General features: G+C 45.4%; 1 protein-coding gene across 6 annotated transcripts in view; it reads right to left on the reverse strand.

Moving 5' to 3' along the window:
- The window catches only part of TCOF1 (treacle ribosome biogenesis factor 1), a 137009-nt gene extending 119829 nt beyond the window's left edge, over positions 1-17180 (reverse strand). For all 6 annotated transcript variants that reach the window (XM_040440584.1, XM_040440615.1, XM_040440606.1 and 3 more), the window contains exons 1-2: positions 17016-17180; positions 13906-13958 (exon numbers count right to left, since the gene is read on the reverse strand). In XM_040440584.1, coding sequence (XP_040296518.1) covers positions 13906-13958; positions 17016-17117 — 155 coding nt within the window. In that variant the 5' untranslated portion in view covers positions 17118-17180. The remainder of the gene's footprint in view (positions 1-13905; positions 13959-17015) is intronic.
- Between the last annotated feature and the right edge of the window lie 3376 nt (positions 17181-20556).

Genomic DNA, 20556 nt, shown 5'->3' on the forward strand with positions numbered 1-20556 from the left:
ACTTCAAAAATAGTGAGTACCTGTTTTTTTTATTTATTACCAAATATCTTTCATTAAATGGGGGCAGGGTCTAATTAAGGGGGGCAGGGGACTGGATAAGGGTGACACTGGGTATAATTAAGGCCGTTAATCATACCCAGTGTCACCCTTATCCAGTCCCCTGCCCATTAATTATACCCAGTGTCAACCAAAGCCAGTCCCCTGCCCCTTAATCATACCCAGTGTCTGTCACCCTTAATTTAAGGGGGGCAGGGGACTGGGTAAGGGTGACACTGGGTATGATTAAGGGGGCAGAAGACTGGCTATACGTGACACTGGGTATGATTGTACTTGTTTGCACTTGCACTTAAATTATCTGTAATAAAAATAAAAAAAACTGGTTTGTTACAAAGATTGTTTTCCTCTTTGTGTATTGCGGTTATGGAGCTCACTCCACTCTGAAGACGGAGCCATCTTTAAAAAACCCTACTGCCGCGGTATAACATGACTGATAATGCTCCGTGCATCTCTGATCTCTTTACTACGAAATCACAGTGACAACTTTATCTCACTGTCATTTCGTAGTAAAGAGATCACAGAGAGGCACGGAGCATTATCAGTCATGTTAATGCTCCGTGCCTCTGCAGTCTGCATCGGGTCTTGGCACTCTTTCACGGAGCGGAGGCCACGCACGGCATCCGCTCGTGTGAACTCAGCCTTAAAGGGGGTTTTCAAGTAAAACTCATTGGTGGCCTAAATGTAGGTTAGGCTGTCAACATGTGATAAGTGGAGATTCAAACCCTAGGACCACCACCAATGAGAAGGAGTGGCAGTGGCCCCCTCTTCCAGTTAGGGCTCATGCACACAACTGTATGTATTTTGTGTAGGATTGTTTCGATACCAAAATTTTGATTCGGTTTCGAAACCATAAAAAGCATGGCGATACTAGATACCATGCAAAAAAAATAATAAACACCAAAAAAGCCACGTGCATTCCGCATTTTATGGAAAGCCCGGCCCATAATTGAACAGTCCTAAAAAAAAAAAAAAAAAAATAAAAAAAAAAAAAAAAAAGCGAATCATGCAGTTTTTATTTTATTTCTGTTATGGCGGTCACCGTATAGGAGTTTTTTTTTTAATTTTAATAGTTTGGACTTGTTAGACGTGGCGATATGTAATGTTTATTTATTGTTTATATATTTTATGTAAAATTGGGAAAGGGGGCGATATATATATATATATATATTATTTTTTTTTAATTTAATAACTATTGCCCTTAGGGGCTAGAACCTGGGATCTTTTAATCCCTTGTCCTATTCACCCTAATAGAGCTCTATCAGGGTGAATAGGACTTTGCACTCTCCTTGGTGCCCTGTGCATAGTGCACACAGCAACAGGGAGATTACCATGGCAGTCAGGGCTTCAGTAGCGTCTAACCGATTGGAGCCCCAGGATTACACTGCTGGGGCTCCGATCAGAAGCTGCCACTGCACCACCAATGAGGAGGGGAGGGGACCCTGTGGCCAGGGCTGTGGAGTCAGTAGATAAATGGTCCGACTCCTCAGTTTTTGGTACTTCCGACTCCTCTGTATTTTATACATTCCTTGAAGGAAAGAAAGGCAACATACATGTCATTACCACAGAACTACTGGCTAGGAAGCTGCTGCCTTCTCCTTTGTGTGCTGATCTTCTGCTGAAGATGGGGCAGTGGGGGGATCCAGGAAGGGGCATTTATTTTAAAACATGATTTCCCTAGTAGAATCCCATAGTCATGTTTAAAGTTTAAGCTAACAATCTGAGTTTACAAGTTTTTATAGCCTTAGCTGAATGACAGCAGTTTTTCAAATGGTTTACAGCTTCAGTCTTGAGCTATTGACCATCCATTCCCTTCAGTTATACAAGTGTCTCTAGTCCTGCAAAAGACATATCTACTTAATCAGTTATCAGTGAGAGGCTAGGATCCCTGTAACAGCGGAACACAACACAATGGAAAGTATAAGTATTGCCGCTCCTTAACTGTGCGTTGCGTGCCATATAGTGAAGCATATGAAAAGCATGCTTCTTCATGGTCACTTAACGTGTGGGGGAAAAATAGCAGTGCGTCTTATGGGGGCGAATGCTGCGACCGTCCGGTGAATAGGCTGAGAGGGAGGAGGGGCTGGGGGCCGGCATCTGTTTCTGTAATAGCAGCGGGGCCCGGTGCAGTCACTGTATTCTACTACACCGGGCCCCGCTCACTGTAGTATACGGTAATCATATCTAACTTGTAGGTATTGTTAAAGTATTCCAATTATCTTAAATCTAGCGCTGTACTACTTACTACTAACTTCTTGGCAGTCAGGAGGCCGGGTGGGTGCTCGTAGCGTAGCTAACTAAGTCACGCGCCTGCTCCGCCCACTTTATGAATGAAGCAGGCACCGGGCCCCGCTGCCATTACAGAAACAGATGCCGGCCCCCATTCACTACACAGGGACACTGTTATGGGGGGAATATGTGGATGACACATAAGATAAGATGCTATATATGTGTCATCCACAGATGCCACCCACAGATGCCCCCATAACAGTGCCACCCACAGATGCCCCCATTAGTTCAAAACCCACCAAAAGCACACCTTTTGGTTCAAATTTTTTTTTTTTTCTTATTTTCCTCCTCAAAAACCTAGGTGCGTCTTATAGGGCGAAAAATACGGTAATTAATTATAACTTTTTGTGAATTGGGACATTTAAACTTGCTTTTTTTTATTTTATTCCAGTTTAAATCTAGTAGGAGTCGGAGTCTGTTCATTTTTTGCCGACTCCAGGTACCCAAAATTGCCTCCGACTCCACAGCCCTGCCAATGATTGTAATACTGGAAGGGGGGGGGCACACACTGCGCCACCAATTATTTTAACCCCTTAAGGACTCATTCCTATTTCACCTTAAGGACTTGGCCATTTTTTGCAAATCTGACCAGTGTCACTTTAAGGCCCCTTTCACACGGGCGAGTGTTCAGCGCAGATGCGATGCGTGAGGTTAACGCATTGCACCCGCACTTAATACCGACCCATTCATTTCTATGGGGCTATTCACATGAGCGGTGATTTTCACGCATCACTTCTGCGTTGCGTGAAAAGCGCAGCATGCTCTATATTCTGCGTTTTTCACGCAACGCAGGCCCCATAGAAGTGAATGGGGCTGTGTGAAAATTGCAAGCATCCGCAAGCAAGTGCGGATGCGGTGCGATTTTCACTCACGGTTGCTAGGAGACGATCGGGATGGAGACCCGATCATTATTATTTTCCCTTATAACATGGTTATAAAGGGAAAATAATAGCATTCTGAATACAGAATGCATAGTAAAACAGCGCTGGAGGGGTTAAAAAATAAATAAATAATAATAATAATTTAACTCACCTTAGTCCACTTGATCGCGGCCCGGCATCTCCTTCTGTCTCCTTTGCTGAACAGGACCTGTGGTGAGCATTAATTACAGGTAAAGGACCTTTGGTGACGTCACTCCGGTCATCACATGATCTTTTACCATGGTGATGGATCATGTGATGACCGGAGTGACGTCACCAAAGGTCCTTTACCTGTAATTAATGCTCACCACAGGTCCTGTTCAGCAAAGGAGACAGAAGGAGATGCCGGGCATCGCGATCAAGTGGACTATGGTGAGTTAATTTTTTTTTAACCCCTCCAGCGCTAGTTTACTATGCAGTCTGTATTCAGAATGCTATTATTTTCCCTTATAACTATGTTATAAGGGGAAATAATACAATCTACAGAACACCGATCCCAAGCCCGAACTTCTGTGAAGAAGTTCGGGTTTGGGTAGCAAACATGCGCGATTTTTCTCACGCGAGTGCAAAACGCATTACAATGTTTTGCACTCGCACGGAAAAATCGCGGGTGTTCCCGCAACGCACCCGCACATTTTCCCGCCACGCCCGTGTGAACCCAGCCTAAGTGCTGATAACTTTAGAACGCTTTGACTTATCCAGGCCATTCTGAGATTGTTTTTTCATCACATATTGCACTTCATGACACTGGTAAAATTCATTTTTATTTATTAAAAAATACAAAATTTACCAAAAATTTGTCAAAAAATGCAAATTTCCAAGTTTCAATTTCTCTACTTCTATAATACATAGTAATACCTGCAAAAATAGTTATTACTTTACATTCCCTATATGTCTACTTCATGTTTGGATCATTTTGGGAATATTTTATTTTTTGGGGATGTTACAAGGCTTAGAAGTTTAGAAGCAAATCTTTACATTTTTCAGAAATTTTCAAAAACCCAATTTTTAGGGACCAGTTCAGGTCTGAAGTCACTTTGCGAAACTTACATAATAGAAACCACCCAAAAATGACCCCATTCTATAAACTACACCCCTCAAGGTATTCAAAACTGATTTTACAAACTTTGTTAACCCTTTAGGTGTTCCACAAGAATTAATGGAAAATAGAGATATTTCAAAATTTAACTTTTTGGGCAGATTTTCCATTTTAATAATTTTTTTTCAGTTACAAAGCATGGGTTAACAGCCAAACCAAATTTAATATTTATGGCCCTGATTCTGTAGTTTACAGAAACACCCCATATGTGATTGTAAACTACTGTACGGGCACACGGCAGGGCGCAGAAGGAAAGGAATGCCATACGGTTTTTGGAAGGCAGATTTTGCTGGACTGTTTTTTTTTTTTTTTTTTACACCATGTCCCATTTGAAGCCCCCCTGTTGCAAAGTTTTTTTTGGTACTAGTTTAGGGTACAATGATTTTTGGTTGCTCTATATTACACTTTTTGTGAGGCAAGATAACAAGAAATAGCTGTTTTGGCACAGTTTTTATTTTTTGTTATTTACAACATTCATCTGACAGGTTAGATCATGTGGTATTTTTATAGACCAGGTTGTCACGGACGCGGCGATACCTAATATGTATACTTTTTTTTATTTATGTAAGTTTTACACAATGATTTCATTTTTGAAGCAAAAAGAAATCATGTTTTAGTGTTTCCATAGTCAGAGCCATAATTTTTTCAGTTTTTGACGGTTTTATTGGCACTATTTTGGGGTGCGTGTGACTTTTTGATCTCTTGCCATTACACTTTTTGTGATGTAAGGTGACAAAAAATGGTTTATTTAGCACAGTTTTTATTTCTTATTTTTTACGGTGTTCATCTGAGGGGTTAGGTCATGTGATATTTTTTATAGAGCCGGTCGACACGGACTCGGCGATACCTAATATGTATACTTTTTTTTTATTTATGTAAGTTTTACACAATAACAGCTTTTTTAAAACAAAAATAAAAGATGTTTTAGTGTCTCCATATTCTGAGCCATAGTTTTTTTTTTTTTTGGGTGATTGTCTCAGGTAGGGGCTCATTTTTTGCGGGATGAGGTGACGGTTAGATTGGTACTATTTTGGTGGGCAAACGCTTTTTTGATCGCTAGCTGTTGTACTTTTTGTGATTTAAGGTGACAAAAAAAATGGTTTCTTTAGCACAGTTTTTATTTTTTATGGTGTTCATCTGAGGGGTTAGGTCATGTGATATGTTTATAGAGCCGGTCAATACGAACGCGGCAATACCTGATATGTATACTCTCCCCCCCCCCCCTCTATTTTTTACCAATTTTTTTTTAACTTTATTTGGGGAAAATTACATTTTTACTTTAAACTTAATTTTTTGGGGGGAAAACTTTATTTTTTCAACTTTTTTTTTCACTTAATTTTTTGTCCCACTTTGGGACTTGAACTTTTGGGGGTCTAATCCTTTACAACGCATTCCAATACTTCTGTATTGGAATGCATTGGCTGTATGAGTAATACTGTGTGTATTACTCATACAGATTCCGAGGCCTGTGAGATCCAGGGGGCTGGATCTCACAGGCTTGTCACCGGAAGGCAGCGCGATGCCTCAGGAAGGCATCGGGCTGCCTTCCATGCCATCGGGTCCCCCGCACAGCCCCATGGGGTCCCGATGGCACCGCCCGCCGCAATAGATAAAAGCCGCAAACCGCAGGTCTGAATTGACCTGCGGTTTGCAGCGATCGCCGACATGGGGGGGGGTCACGGGACCCCCCGGGCATTTAGCCCGGGGTGAATCGGAAATACACAGGGCGTACAGGTACGCCCTGTGTCCTTAAGTAGCAGGACATAAGGGCGTACCTGTACGCCCTATGTCCTGAAGAGGTTAATACAGATACAGGAGGCTTCCGTTTTCTTTTGCAAACCCACTGAGATGAATGCTTCCGCATACTGCCCACAAAAAACGTAACGACACGGAAAGAAAATAAGTTTGTGTGCATGAGCCCATAATCCAGGGCCACCACTGGACATGTAGAAACATTAGAAATTTAAATTGCTGTAAGGGTACTTTCACACTAGCGTTAAAGTTTTCCGGTATTGAGTTCCGTCAAAGGGGCTCAATACTGGGAAAAAAAACGCATCAGTTTGTCCTAATGCATTCTGAATGGAAAGCAATCAGTTCAGTATGCATCAGGATGTCTTCCTTTCCGTCCCTTTATGGTATTTGGTTGGAGAAAATACCTCAGCATGCTGCGTTTTTTTTCTCCAGCCAAAATTCCGGAACTGGCATTAATTTCCATTGAAATGTATTAGTGCATTAAAATTACTGCATTCACGGATCCGGTCTTTCGGTCTGAGCGTGCGTAGACTTTCAAAAATGTGAAAAATAAATAAATACCGGATCCGTTTTTACGGATGACACCGGAGAGACGGATCCGGTATTTCAATGCATTTGTCAGACAGATCTGGAAACAAATACAATCAGTTTACATATGGATTTCCGGTAACGGAACTGCCTGCCGGAATCCAACAACGCAAGTGTGAAAGTACCCTAAAGCCAGGAGCGTACATACAGTAGATGTGAGGGGTAAAGATTAAAATGAAGCCCTCTTCTGATGTACCCCACCTAGGACAAGTGGTTGATCCATGCAGTTTCTCACCATCCACTCAAATAAGGGATGCAGCCAACCTGGTTTGCACCCCATTCTCCAGGAACACCATAGCTGCCGCACAATCTACCACTATGGTATCGCCTTTGTACGTTTAATATTTTGCTTTTGTCTTTTTACAATTTTCAGCATCATTGGACAAAACGCAACACGTTATTGCTTATCTGTAATGCTCCGGTTTCCTGCACTCCATCGCGGTCACATGACATTTTCACTATGTTGTTTCCCTATCCTGATAACATATCGACATCGATGACCTTGCCTCTGAGGGCGTTGTTCTGCTCATTTTCCTGGACCCTGCCCCGTGGACGTGATTTCAGCAAGGATTCTGTGACTACGGCCTCATTCACATTTCCGCGTCAGTATTTCGGACGTGAAAAAAAAAAAAAAAAAAAAAAGTCTTTATTTAATCCGTGAAGATGTCTGAAGGATCCGTGGATGGTCCATGTGTCATTCGTAATCCACGAATGTTACTCAGCTGAAAATTAATTTCATGAGCATTTCCTATTTGTCTTCCGTGAAAAATTGACGCACCACAGATGCCACCCATGTTGTGTCCATGATTTTCATGGAACCATAGACTTCTATGGGCGCGGTTGTTCTGTATCACAGACCAAAGTAGTGCATGTCTCCGTGATTTTTTTTACTGAGCCACAGTTATGAAAAAAAATACTCATGTGTGAACATACGCATTTAAATCAATGGATATATGTGCTGTCTGTGGTAAACGGAAACATAAATGAGGCCTTACGGTGGGGTTTCCCAGCAGGGCTTCAAGCAGGCTTCGATCTGTGATGTTTGAGCTGGGTGGGGAAGGAGAGACCTGATGCTATAGATACTCCACCAAGAGTCATTCACCAGGATGGAAACACAAGGGCGGTCATTTATCAAACTGGTGTAAAGTAGAACTGGCTTAGTTGCCCATAGCAACCAGATTCCACCTTTCATTTTCCAAAGGAGCTGTCAAAAATGAAAGGTGGAATCTAATTGGTTGCTATGGGCAACTAAGACCGCTCTAATTGACACCAGTTTGATAAATGACACCACATATCGCAATTACTCTGGAGGAGTCAAACTGCACTCAGAACTTCATCTTCTGACATATAATGCTGTTATTTGGGTAACCGGAAAACCCCTTTAACCACCTCAGCCCCCAGTGCTTAAACACCCTGAAAGACCAGGCCACTTTTTACACTTCTGACCTACACTACTTTCACCGTTTATTGCTCGGTCATGCAACTTACCACCCAAATGAATTTTACCTCCTTTTCTTCTCACTAATAGAGCTTTCATTTGGTGGTATTTCATTGCTGCTGACATTTTTACTTTTTTTGTTATTAATCGAAATTTAACGATTTTTTTGCAAAAAAATGACATTTTTCACTTTCAGTTGTAAAATTTTGCAAAAAAAAACGAGATCCATATAGAAATTTTGCTCTAAATTTATAGTTCTACATGTCTTTGATAAAAAAAAAATGTTTGGGTAAAAAAAAAATGGTTTGGGTAAAAGTTATAGCGTTTACAAACTATGGTACAAAAATGTGAATTTCCGCTTTTTGAAGCAGCTCTGACTTTCTGAGCACCTGTCATGTTTCCTGAGGTTCTACAATGGCCAGACAGTACAAACACCCCACAAATGACCCCATTTCGGAAAGTACACACCCTAAGGTATTCGCTGATGGGCATAGTGAGTTCATAGAACTTTTTATTTTTTGTCACAAGTTAGCGGAAAATGATGATTTTTTTTTTTTTTTTTTTCCTTACAAAGTCTCATATTCCACTAACTTGTGACAAAAAATAAAAACTTCTATGAACTCACTATGCCCATCACGAAATACCTTGGGGTCTCTTCTTTCCAAAATGGGGTCACTTGTGGGGTAGTTATACTGCCCTGGCATTCTAGGGGCCCAAATGTGTGGTAAGGAGTTTGAAATCAAATTCTGTAAAAAATGACGAGTGAAATCCGAAAGGTGCTCTTTGGAATATGGGCCCCTTTGCCCACCTAGGCTGCAAAAAAGTGTCACACATCTGGTATCGCCGTATTCAGGAGAAGTTGGGGAATGTGTTTTGGGGTGTCTTTTTACATATACCCATGCTGGGTGAGATAAATATCTTGGTCAAATGCCAACTTTGTATAAAAAAATGGGAAAAGTTGTCTTTTGCCAAGATATTTCTCTCACCCAGCATGGGTATATGTAAAAAGACACCCCAAAACACATTCCCCACCTTCTCCTGAGTACGGCAATACCAGATGTGTGACACTTTTTTGCAGCCTAGGTGGGCAAAGGGGCCCATATTCCAAAGAGTACCTTTCGGATTTCACTCGTCATTTTTTACAGAATTTGATTTCAAACTCCTTACCACACATTTGGGCCCCTAGAATGCCAGGGCAGTATAACTACCCCACAAGTGACCCCATTTTGGAAAGAAGACACCCCAAGGTATTCGCTGATGGGCATAGTGAGTTCATGGAAGTTTTTATTTTTTGTCACAAGTTAGTGGAATATGAGACTTTGTATGAAAAAAAAAAAATAATAAAAAAAAATCAGCATTTTCCACTAACTTGTGACAAAAAATAAAAAATTCTAGGAACTCGCCATGCCCCTCACGGAATACCTTGGGGTGTCTTCTTTCCAAAATGGGGTCACTTGTGGGGTAGTTATACTGCCCTGGCATTTTCCAGGGGCCCTAATGTGTGGTAAGTAGGTAAATGACCTGTGAAATCCGAAAGGTGCTCTTTGGAATATGGGCCCCTTTGCCCACCTAGGCTGCAAAAAAGTGTCACACATGTGGTATCGCCGTATTCAGGAGAAGTTGGGGAATGTGTTTTGGGGTGTCATTTTACATATACCCTTGCTGGGTGAGAGAAATATCTTGGCAAAAGACAACTTTTCCCATTTTTTTATACAAAGTTGGCATTTGACCAAGATATTTCTCTCACCCAGCATGGGTATATGTAAAATGACACCCCAAAACACATTCCCCAACTTCTCCTGAGTACGGCGATACCAGATGTGTGACACTTTTTTGCAGCCTAGATGCGCAAAGGTGCCCAAATTCCTTTAGGAGGGCATTTTTAGACATTTGGATACCAGACTTCTTCTCACGCTTTGGGGCCCCTAGAATGCCAGGGCAGTATAAATACCCCACATGTGACCCCATTTTGGAAAGAAGACACCCCAAGGTATTCAATGAGGGGCATGGCGAGTTCATAGAAAAAAAAATTTTTTGCCACAAGTTAGCGGAAATTGATATTTTTAATTTTTTTCTCACAAAGTCTCCCGTTCCGCTAACTTGGGACAAAAATTTCAATCTTTCATGGACTCAATATGCCCCTCACGGAATACCTGGGGGTGTCTTCTTTCCGAAATGGGGTCACATGTGGGGTATTTATACTGCCCTGGCATTCTAGGGGCCCTAAAGCGTGAGAAGAAGTCTGGAATATAAATGTCTAAAAAATTTTACGCATTTGGATTCCGTGAGGGGTATGGTGAGTTCATGTGAGATTTTATTTTTTGACACAAGTTAGTGGAATATGAGACTTTGTAAGAAAAAAAAAAAAAAATTCCGCTAACTTGGGCCAAAAAAATGTCTGAATGGAGCCTTACAGGGGGGTGATCAATGACAGGGGGGTTATAAATGACAGGGGGGGTGATCAATGACAGGGGGGGTGATCAATGACAGGGGGGGTGATCAATGACAGGGGGGGTGATCAATGACAGGGGGGGTGATCAATGACAGGGGGGGTGATCAATGACAGGGGGGGTGATCAATGACAGGGGGGGTGATCAATGACAGGGGGGGTGATCAATGACAGGGGGGGTGATCAATGACAGGGGGGGTGATCAATGACAGGGGGGGTGATCAATGACAGGGGGGGTGATCAATGACAGGGGGGGTGATCAATGACAGGGGGGGTGATCAATGACAGGGGGGGTGATCAATGACAGGGGGGGTGATCAATGACAGGGGGGGTGATCAATGACAGGGGGGGTGATCAATGACAGGGGGGGTGATCAATGACAGGGGGGTGATCAATGACAGGGGGGGTGATCAATGACAGGGGGGGTGATCAATGACAGGGGGGGTGATCAATGACAGGGGGGGTGATCAATGACAGGGGGGGTGATCAATGACAGGGGGGGTGATCAATGACAGGGGGGGCGATCAATGACAGGGGGGGTGGTCAATGACAGGGGGGGTGATCAATGACAGGGGGGGTGATCAATGACAGGGGGGGTGATCAATGACAGGGGGGGTGATCAATGACAGGGGGGGTGATCAATGACAGGGGGGGTGATCAATGACAGGGGGGGTGATCAATGACAGGGGGGGTGATCAATGACAGGGGGGGTGATCAATGACAGGGGGGGTGATCAATGACAGGGGGGGGTGATCAATGACAGGGGGGGTGATCAATGACAGGGGGGGTGATCAATGACAGGGGGGGTGATCAATGACAGGGGGGGTGATCAATGACAGGGGGGGTGATCAATGACAGGGGGGGTGATCAATGACAGGGGGGGTGATCAATGACAGGGGGGGTGATCAATGACAGGGGGGGGTGATCAATGACAGGGGGGGTGATCAATGACAGGGGGGGTGATCAATGACAGGGGGGGGTGATCAATGACAGGGGGGGTGATCAATGACAGGGGGGGTGATCAATGACAGGGGGGGTGATCAATGACAGGGGGGGTGATCAATGACAGGGGGGGTGATCAATGACAGGGGGGGTGATCAATGACAGGGGGGGTGATCAATGACAGGGGGGGTGATCAATGACAGGGGGGGTGATCAATGACAGGGGGGGTGATCAATGACAGGGGGGGTGATCAATGACAGGGGGGGTGATCAATGACAGGGGGGGTGATCAATGACAGGGGGGGGTGATCAATGACAGGGGGGGGTGATCAATGACAGGGGGGGTGATCAATGACAGGGGGGGGTGATCAATGACAGGGGGGTGATCAGGGAGTCTATATGGGGTGATAACCACAGTCATTGATCATGCCCCTGTAAGGCTTCATTCAGACGTCCGGATGCGTTTTGCGGATCCGATCCATCTATCAGTGCATCCGTAAAAATCATGCGGACATCTGAATGGAGCTTTACAGGGGGTTGATCAATGACAGGGGGGTGATCAGGGAGTCTATATGGGGTGATCACCACAGTCATTGATCATGCCCCTGTAAGGCTTCATTCAGACGTCCGGATGCGTTTTGCGGATCCGATCCATCTATCAGTGGATCCGTAAAAATCATGCGGACGTCTGAATGGAGCTTTACAGGGGGGTAATCAATGACAGGGGTGTAATCAATGACAGGGGTGTGATCAGGGAGTCTATATGGGGTGATCACCACAGTCATTGATCACGCCCCTGTAAGGCTTCATTCAGACGTCCGGATGCGTTTTGCGGATCCGATCCATCTATCAGTGGATCCGTAAAAATCATGCGGACGTCTGAATGGAGCTTTACAGGGGGGTAATCAATGACAGGGGGGTGATCAGGGAGTCTATATGGGGTGATCACCACAGTCATTGATCACGCCCCTGTAAGGCTTCATTCAGACGTCCGGATGCGTTTTGCGGATCCGATCCATCTATCAGTGCATCCGTAAAAATCATGCGGACATCTGAATGGAGCTTTACAGGGGGGTGATCAGGGAGTCTATATGGGGTGATCACCACAGTCATTGATCACGCCCCTGTAAGGCTTCATTCAGACGTCCGGATGCGTTTTGCGGATCCGATCCATCTATCAGTGCATCCGTAAAAATCATGCGGACATCTGAATGGAGCTTTACAGGGGGGGTGATCAGGGAGTCTATATGGGGTGATCACCACAGTCATTGATCATGCCCCTGTAAGGCTTCATTCAGACGTCCGGATGCGTTTTGCGGATCGGATCCATCTATCAGTGCATCCGTAAAAATCATGCGGACATCTGAATGGAGCTTTACAGGGGGGTGATCAGGGAGTCTATATGGGGTGATCACCACAGTCATTGATCACGCCCCTGTAAGGCTTCATTCAGACGTCCGGATGCGTTTTGCGGATCCGATCCATCTATCAGTGCATCCGTAAAAATCATGCGGACATCTGAATGGAGCTTTACAGGGGGGTGATCAGGGAGTCTATATGGGGTGATCACCACAGTCATTGATCATGCCCCTGTAAGGCTTCATTCAGACGTCCGGATGCGTTTTGCGGATCCGATCCATCTATCAGTGGATCCGTAAAAATCATGCGGACGTCTGTATGGAGCTTTACAGGGGGGTAATCAATGACAGGGGTGTAATCAATGACAGGGGGGTGATCAGGGAGTCTATATGGGGTGATAACCACAGTCATTGATCACGCCCCTGTAAGGCTTCATTCAGACGTCCGTATGCGTTTTGCGGATCCGATCCATCTATCAGTGGATCCGTAAAAATCATGCGGACGTCTGAATGGAGCTTTACAGGGGGTTGATCAATGACAGGGGGCTAATCAATGACAGGGGGTGATCAGGGAGTCTATATGGGGTGATCAGGGGTGATCAGGGGCTAATAAGGGGTTAATAAGTGACGGGGGGGGGGTGTAGTGTAGTGTAGTGGTGCTTGGTGGGACTTTACTGAGCTACCTGTGTCCTCTGGTGGTCGATCCAAACAAAGGGGACCACCAGAGGACCAGGTAGCAGGTATATTAGACGCTGTTATCAAAACAGCGTCTAATATACCTGTTAGGGTTAAAAAAAAAACACATCTCCAGCCTGCCAGCGAACGATCGCCGCTGGCAGGCTGGAGATCAACTCTCTTACCTTCCGTTCCTGTGAGCGCGCGTTCACAGGAAATCTCGCGTCTCGCGAGATGACGCATATATGCGTGACTGTGCGCAGGGCTGCCACCTCCGGAACGCGATCCTGCGTTAGGCGGTCCGGAGGTGGTTAAGTTCAGGGCAGGGTGACAATGACTTACGTGTTCCAGTGCCTGAAGATCTGTTTGAGAGACGCCGTCTGTGAAATGAACTGCTGTACAGAGGAGAAGAGAAGTCTTTGTTATCAAGCAATCACTATGCATATTTATAGATAATTATACTTTACATCCTTCAACGAGCGCTGATTAGTGATGAGCGAACTTCACGTTTTAAAAGGATCGAGCTCGGCGTTCAGGTTTTCTGGCAATTACGTTATGGATTCCGTTATCACGGAATATAACAGAATTCTTTGACTGAATGCACCGCGGAAGCCTTTAAGAGGCATTTCGTCATAATAGAAGTCTATGGGCAGCATAATGGATCCGTCCGGTTTCCGTTATGCAGGACAAGACTCCTGCATAACGGAAACCGGACAGATCAGTTATGCTGCCCATAGACTTCTATTATGACGGAATGCCTCTTAAAGGCTTCTGTGGTGTATTCTGTGACAGAATTCCCTTCTGTTCCGTGATAACGGAATCCATAACAGAATTGCCAGAAAAATCGATAGCCGAACTTCAAAACATGAAGTTCGCTCATCACTTGCGCTGATCAATCATAACCGGGGTGAACAACCCCTAAAAAAAAAAAAAAATGATATAACATTTTCTATAATATTCTACAAAACCCAGTGGAGTTAATCCCCTACATAGAGCATGCCTGCACTGGCTGCCATAACAGGTTTCAATTAAAGGGGTTATCCGGTTATATAGGATGCCTGAGCACGAATGCACAACTGCGAGCATTGTAGGTGAAACACGGCTGGCATCACGTGCTCAATGTACAGTACATGACCCTGCAGGTGCCGCTACAAAATTACACTGGGAGCACAGCACGCAACCAGTCAGGGTTATTAAAAAACAAAAAAGAGAAGGTTATGGTCATGCCATGAGGGAGAGATGAGAAAATATAATGGGATAACCCCTTTAAATACTGCTGTCAATTACGAGATTTACTGCAATTTTCCCAAAATCTCGAGAAGGAGCAAAATAAGACCAATTGACTTCATATACATCTGTGGAGTGTTTCTGCTTCAATATCAACTTCAAAAAATGCCTCAAAACTGCTTCCCATTCATTTCACTGGGAAGCAGAACTTTTTTTTATTCCACATCGGAAAAAGAAGCAGCGTGCACTATATAGGGGTGAAATCTGCGCCGAATCTCCCTTTGAAATGAATAGGAAGCATAAAAAAAAAAAATATATAAGTAAACTGCTCCTTGTAAGTCCATGCAGTTTTTGGTGCATTTTCCGTGCCAAAAACCTAGAGCTGAACATGCAGCTTTGTACTGAACACCCATTGGTTAAGGGCTCTTTCACACCTGCGTTCTTTTCTTCCGGCATAGAGTTCCGTTGTCGGGGCTCTATGCCGGAAGAATCCTGATCAGTTTTATCCCAATGCATTCTGAATGGAGAGAAATCCGTTCAGGATGCATCAGGATGTCTTCAGTTCCGGAACGGAACGTTTTTTGGCCGGAGAAAATACAGCAGCATGATGCGCTTTTTGCTCCGGCCAAAAATCCTGAAGACTTGCCGCAATGCCGGATCCGGAATTAATGCCCATTGAAAGGCATTGATCCGGATCCGGCCTTAAGCTAAACGTCGTTTCGGCGCATTGCCGCATCCGACGTTTAGCTTTTTCTGAATGGTTACCATGGCTGCCGGGACACTAAAGTCCTGACAGCCATGGTAAAGTGTAGCGGGGGAGCAGTATACTTACCGTCCGTGCGGCTCCCGGGGCGCTCCAGAGTGACGTCAGGGCGCCCCACGCGCATGGATCATGTGATCGCATGGACACGTCATCCATGCGCATGGGGCGCTCTGACGTCATTCTGGAGCGCCCCGGGAGCCGCGCGGACTGTAAGTATACCGCTCCCCTGCTCCTACTATGGCAACCAGGACTTTAATAGCGTCCTGGCTGCCATAGTAACACTGAACGCATTTTGAAGACGGATCCGTCTTCAAATGCTTTCAGTACACTTGCGTTTTTCCGGATCCGGCGTGTAATTCCGGCAAGTGGAGTACATGCCGGATCCGGACAACGCAAGTGTGAAAGAGGCCTTAAAAAAAACAAAAAAATAAAAAAAAACAACAGCACACTGAACATCCCCTTAAAAAGCATCTTTGTCTAACACGAAGACTATAAAAACCAACAATATAGCCGAGCCACTGGTACAGAAAATACAAGTCCCAACATGTCCGAGTACTGTGTCACTACTGTATGCACATCATGGGACTGGTAGTTTCACATCAATGGAAGCTGCCCGCCAATCTGATTCTGATGATCTAGCCTTGAAGAGGTGTCTCATCTTGCCGTTTCCATGGCAAGATGGAACTAAGCGCTGACCCCACGTGGCCAGGCTCAGGCTCGTGCTCCACGGTTTCCTTCACACCCATTGCAGTTAACGCGAGCTATAGAAACGGCATGGGACAGCATGCTATGCAGTTTCCCTAAGGCTCCATGAACACGACCGTATCCGTTTTTGCGGTCCACAAACAGCAGATCCGCAAAATACAGGTGCAGTCTGTGTGCCTTTCGCATTTTATTTCTCGACCCAGTATTTTCAATAGGTCCATGGAAACTGCAAGATGGGACATCCCTTTAAGTATATGTCATCACTAAGTAAATCCCTCTAAGCCAATCTCACAAGACACAGGCAGCCTTCTGCAACAATGCGATCCGACCCAGAATGCCAGAAATCGGCCCGGCATAAACTGCAGAGGTTTGCGTCAGGCCGATTCTCAGCATTTTTGCCGGAAAAGTGGCCAGATCCCAGTATACTTAATGGGGCCAACAGACATTCCTTTTGCATCTGGCAGTGGCGGATCCGGGGAATTCTAGTTGTTCTCTGCTGTAATCCGCCACGGATGTGAAAGTAGCCTTGGTGACCTGGAGAGACCAGAAGATGGACACAAGACATAGAGCAGATCATGGCAACAATGCAGCAACTGTCATCGTAAAAACCCTGGCTATGGGTTGCATGCACCTATAAAGATATATTTAAAAAAAAACACTACAAAAATCTGCTCAGGTCACGTGATCTCAACCAGGCAGACTTCGTGTCCGTGCCCTAATTGCGCAGAACCCGTCAAGCAGGAGAGGTCAGCTTTACCTCTCCGCTCTCTATCTGCAGCTCTCTAGCTGTCCTGCCGTATCCATTCTGCAGGAGATGCTGGTGAATGAGAGCCAGGAGCTGGCTGGTGCGGGTCACCATGATGCACGCAGTGACGGCTCAGACTCTGCACAGCACACGTCCTCCTCCGCCACAACCATGTGCTTCCTGTATTACCACTTCCGGGTAGGGCATTATGGGACGACCACGGCTTATTTACGTCTTTTCTTTTTTTTTCTTTTTGGAGGAACTTTATGCAAATGAACAAAAATAAAAATAAATAAACAGCTTTATAACCGCTCTGAGATCTATGGCTTGCGTTGCCCATAGCAACCAATGGGATTTCCGCTTTCATTTTTATAGGCAGGTTGGAATAGAGTTACGGAAGGTGACACGGGTCGATTACAATTTTTCGCGTTTATCCTCCCTTCAGTGTGGGTGTGTGTGTGTGTATATATATATATATATATATATATATATATATATATATATATAGATAGATAGATATTGTAGAGGAAGGAGGGAAATAATAATAATTACATTTTAAAGTATTTTTTTATTTCAGTGAAATGCAATTTTCTAAGTTATAGTTATGTTGTAAAGGCGTTCTATGTTATGGGTGTAATTTTTAGTATACCTGATGAGAAAATAAACCTGTGTGGCAAACATATATGAATACTGAAAATATACATAACGCCCTTCCTTGCTCTTCTTTCACAAATTACAATTTAGACTTCTCTTTTCATAATACTTTTTTTTATTTTTTTTATTAAAAGGCTTCTATTAGCAGATTTGTACCTATGAAACTTGCTGACCTGTTACATGTGCAGCTGAAGGCATCTGTGTTGGTCCTGTGTTCATATGTGTCTGCATTGCTGAGAAACAATGATGTTTTGTTATATGCAAATGAGCCTCTAGGTGCAATGGGGGCGTTGCCGTTACTCCTAGTAGATCAGCTCTCTCTGCAACCGCCGCGTCCTCGCCACTTTTTTTGACAGGACCAGGGCTCTTTCACACGAGCTTGGCTGTCTTTCACGCAGCAGATTCCACGCACGGCACATCGTGTGAAAGAGCCCTAAACGTCATCACGTCTGGCCCTGTCCATGACAGTGGAGACTGCTTCTGTTGAGGAACGGTTGAGACGTATGCATATATATCCATGCATGCCTGCAAACACGTGCGGGCATGTATGGTATATATGTGCATACATTAGACATAGCAGCATGGGACGATGTGCGCAGATGTGCCCAGCATCTGCGCATGTCTGCCCATGGTGATCCCCAGGGGCTCATGCTGGCCCCTGTGGGAAATATGTGTCCCCTGATAATGTAGGGGCTTGTGCCCCCTGATAATGTAGGGGCTTGTGCCCCCTGATAATGTAGGGGCTTGTGCCCCCTGATAATGTAGGGGCTTGTGCCCCCTGATAATGTAGGGGCTTGTGCCCCCTGATAATGTAGGGGCTGGTGCCCCCTGATAATGTAGGGGCTGGTGCCCCCTGATAATGTAGGGGCTTGTGCCCCCTGATAATGTAGGAGCTGGTGCCCCCTGATAATGTAGGGGCTGGTGCCCCCTGATAATGTAGGGGCTGGTGCCCCCTGATAATGTAGGGGCTGGTGCCCCCTGATAATGTAGGGGCTGGTGCCCCCTTATATTGTAGGGGCTGGTGCCCCCTTATCTGTGCCCCCTTATATACATGAATGTGGCCCCTTATGTGAGTTATAATATTAATGTATACATGTGTATGGATGTGCCCCAAGCATCAATACACATGTATATTATATATATCCCCCCCCCCCTCCTACAACTGAAACCAGGTGCATCGGTGGGAATGTGCCCCAAGCATTCGCACCGATGCAATCTGGCTAATTGCATCAGAATGACCGGACAAGGGTCCGGTCATCCTGATGGATACAAAGAGCTCAGATTCAACAGAATCTGAGCCCTTTGTTGTAATTATCCCCAGCGCCTCTGGAGATAATTACACATGATAGAAGAAGGGGAGAAGCCTCTCCTCCTTCTATTATGTGCATTCCGACAGTGCGATTACTATCGCACTGTCCGGAATGCTAGGTGCAGCAGGCGGGAGATCAAAGGCTTCTCCCGCCTGTCTGCAGCGCGTCCCCGATGTGCTGGCCGGCGCAGTGACGTCATATCACTGCGCCGGCCCACGTGGATGATGGGGGCGGGCGCGCGCGCCCCCTGGTGGCGCGGGAGTGCGGGCCGCCGGGGGATAAATATCCGGCGGCCCCGGCACTCAGGGTTCAGGATCGGGGCCCCCACCTGGTGAGCGCATCGGCGCTCAGGAACGCGGCCCCCACAAGGCCACTGACCGGACCCAGCCGCACCTACCCCCACTGATCCCACCAACGATACCTGGAGAGGAGAGCGCACCCTGCGCTCAGGCCGTGACCGGACCCCCCCCCCTTTCATCTAGGAGAGCGTGATCGGCGCTCAAGGCCGCAGTGAGGATCGGGACCCCCCCCCTGGACGACATAAGTATCACCCCCTTATTCCCTGACCCCCTGATTAACCCCTATCCCACCAACGCCTCTGGTATCCCTAACCCTTCCATACCCCTATCTCAACCCTATTATGGACCATGGTCCCTGTGTGTCCTGGTCCCTGATACCCCTGATCCCTTACACCCCCTTACATCCCAAACCCCTATCTCACCAACTATCCCCATATTAACCCTTTATCCCTCCCCTGGTTACCCCTGGAACCCTATTACCCCTGGTATCTATCCCCTGATCCACTATTGACCCCTGGAACCCCACAACCACTGGTTCCCTGTGTGCCTGCTCTCCCCTGGTACACCCCCCATAGACCCCTGAACCCTGGTGGCCCTGGTTCCCTGCCTTGGTTCCTCTGTAGAGCATGCTTCTGCTCTGCAAACAAATCCTTATAACCCTTCGTCATACCCCGTAGGGACAGTGTATAGTCAGGTGGGGGTGGATTGTTAATATACTTGTATGTGTGAACTGTGTAGTTAGTTCATGGGTGGAATTGGGAATGTGTAGTGTAGTTTAGGATTGTATATTTAGTGCTGTATTGTAGTGTACTGCGTGCGTAGTGTCTTGTTAGTATTGCGTGCGTAGTGTATTGTTAGTGTATTGCGTGGTGTAATAAATACCGTTATATTTGTACCCTTTTGTGTAGCGTGTACTTGTTAGCGGTAGCGAGTTAGTAAGGCGCATGCAGCTAGCATAGCGATCAGTGTAGAGCATAGCAAAGGTATTGTTATTATTATATAAAGGCATAAATGGGCGGAGTTACAATAATTGGTTCCTCCCATTTATGAATATTAATTATCAATATTTGCATAAATATTGGTGATTAATATTCCCCCTTTACATTGGCGAGCCAGGCCCACTGCGTGGATTTTGCGTTTATTTTTGGTCTTAAGGCTGAGGATCGCTAGTACTGTGAATTAGCGGGCAGGAGAGAAGCGGTCAGCGGAGTGTCTGAGCGTCTAGGACCCGATAATTCGTACAGGAGAAGCGATATCTCCCTTAGAGTACCAGAAATAAAACAAAATCTT

This window comes from Bufo bufo, chromosome 1, assembly GCF_905171765.1.
Source record: "Bufo bufo chromosome 1, aBufBuf1.1, whole genome shotgun sequence".
NCBI classification, from domain to species: domain Eukaryota; kingdom Metazoa; phylum Chordata; class Amphibia; order Anura; family Bufonidae; genus Bufo; species Bufo bufo.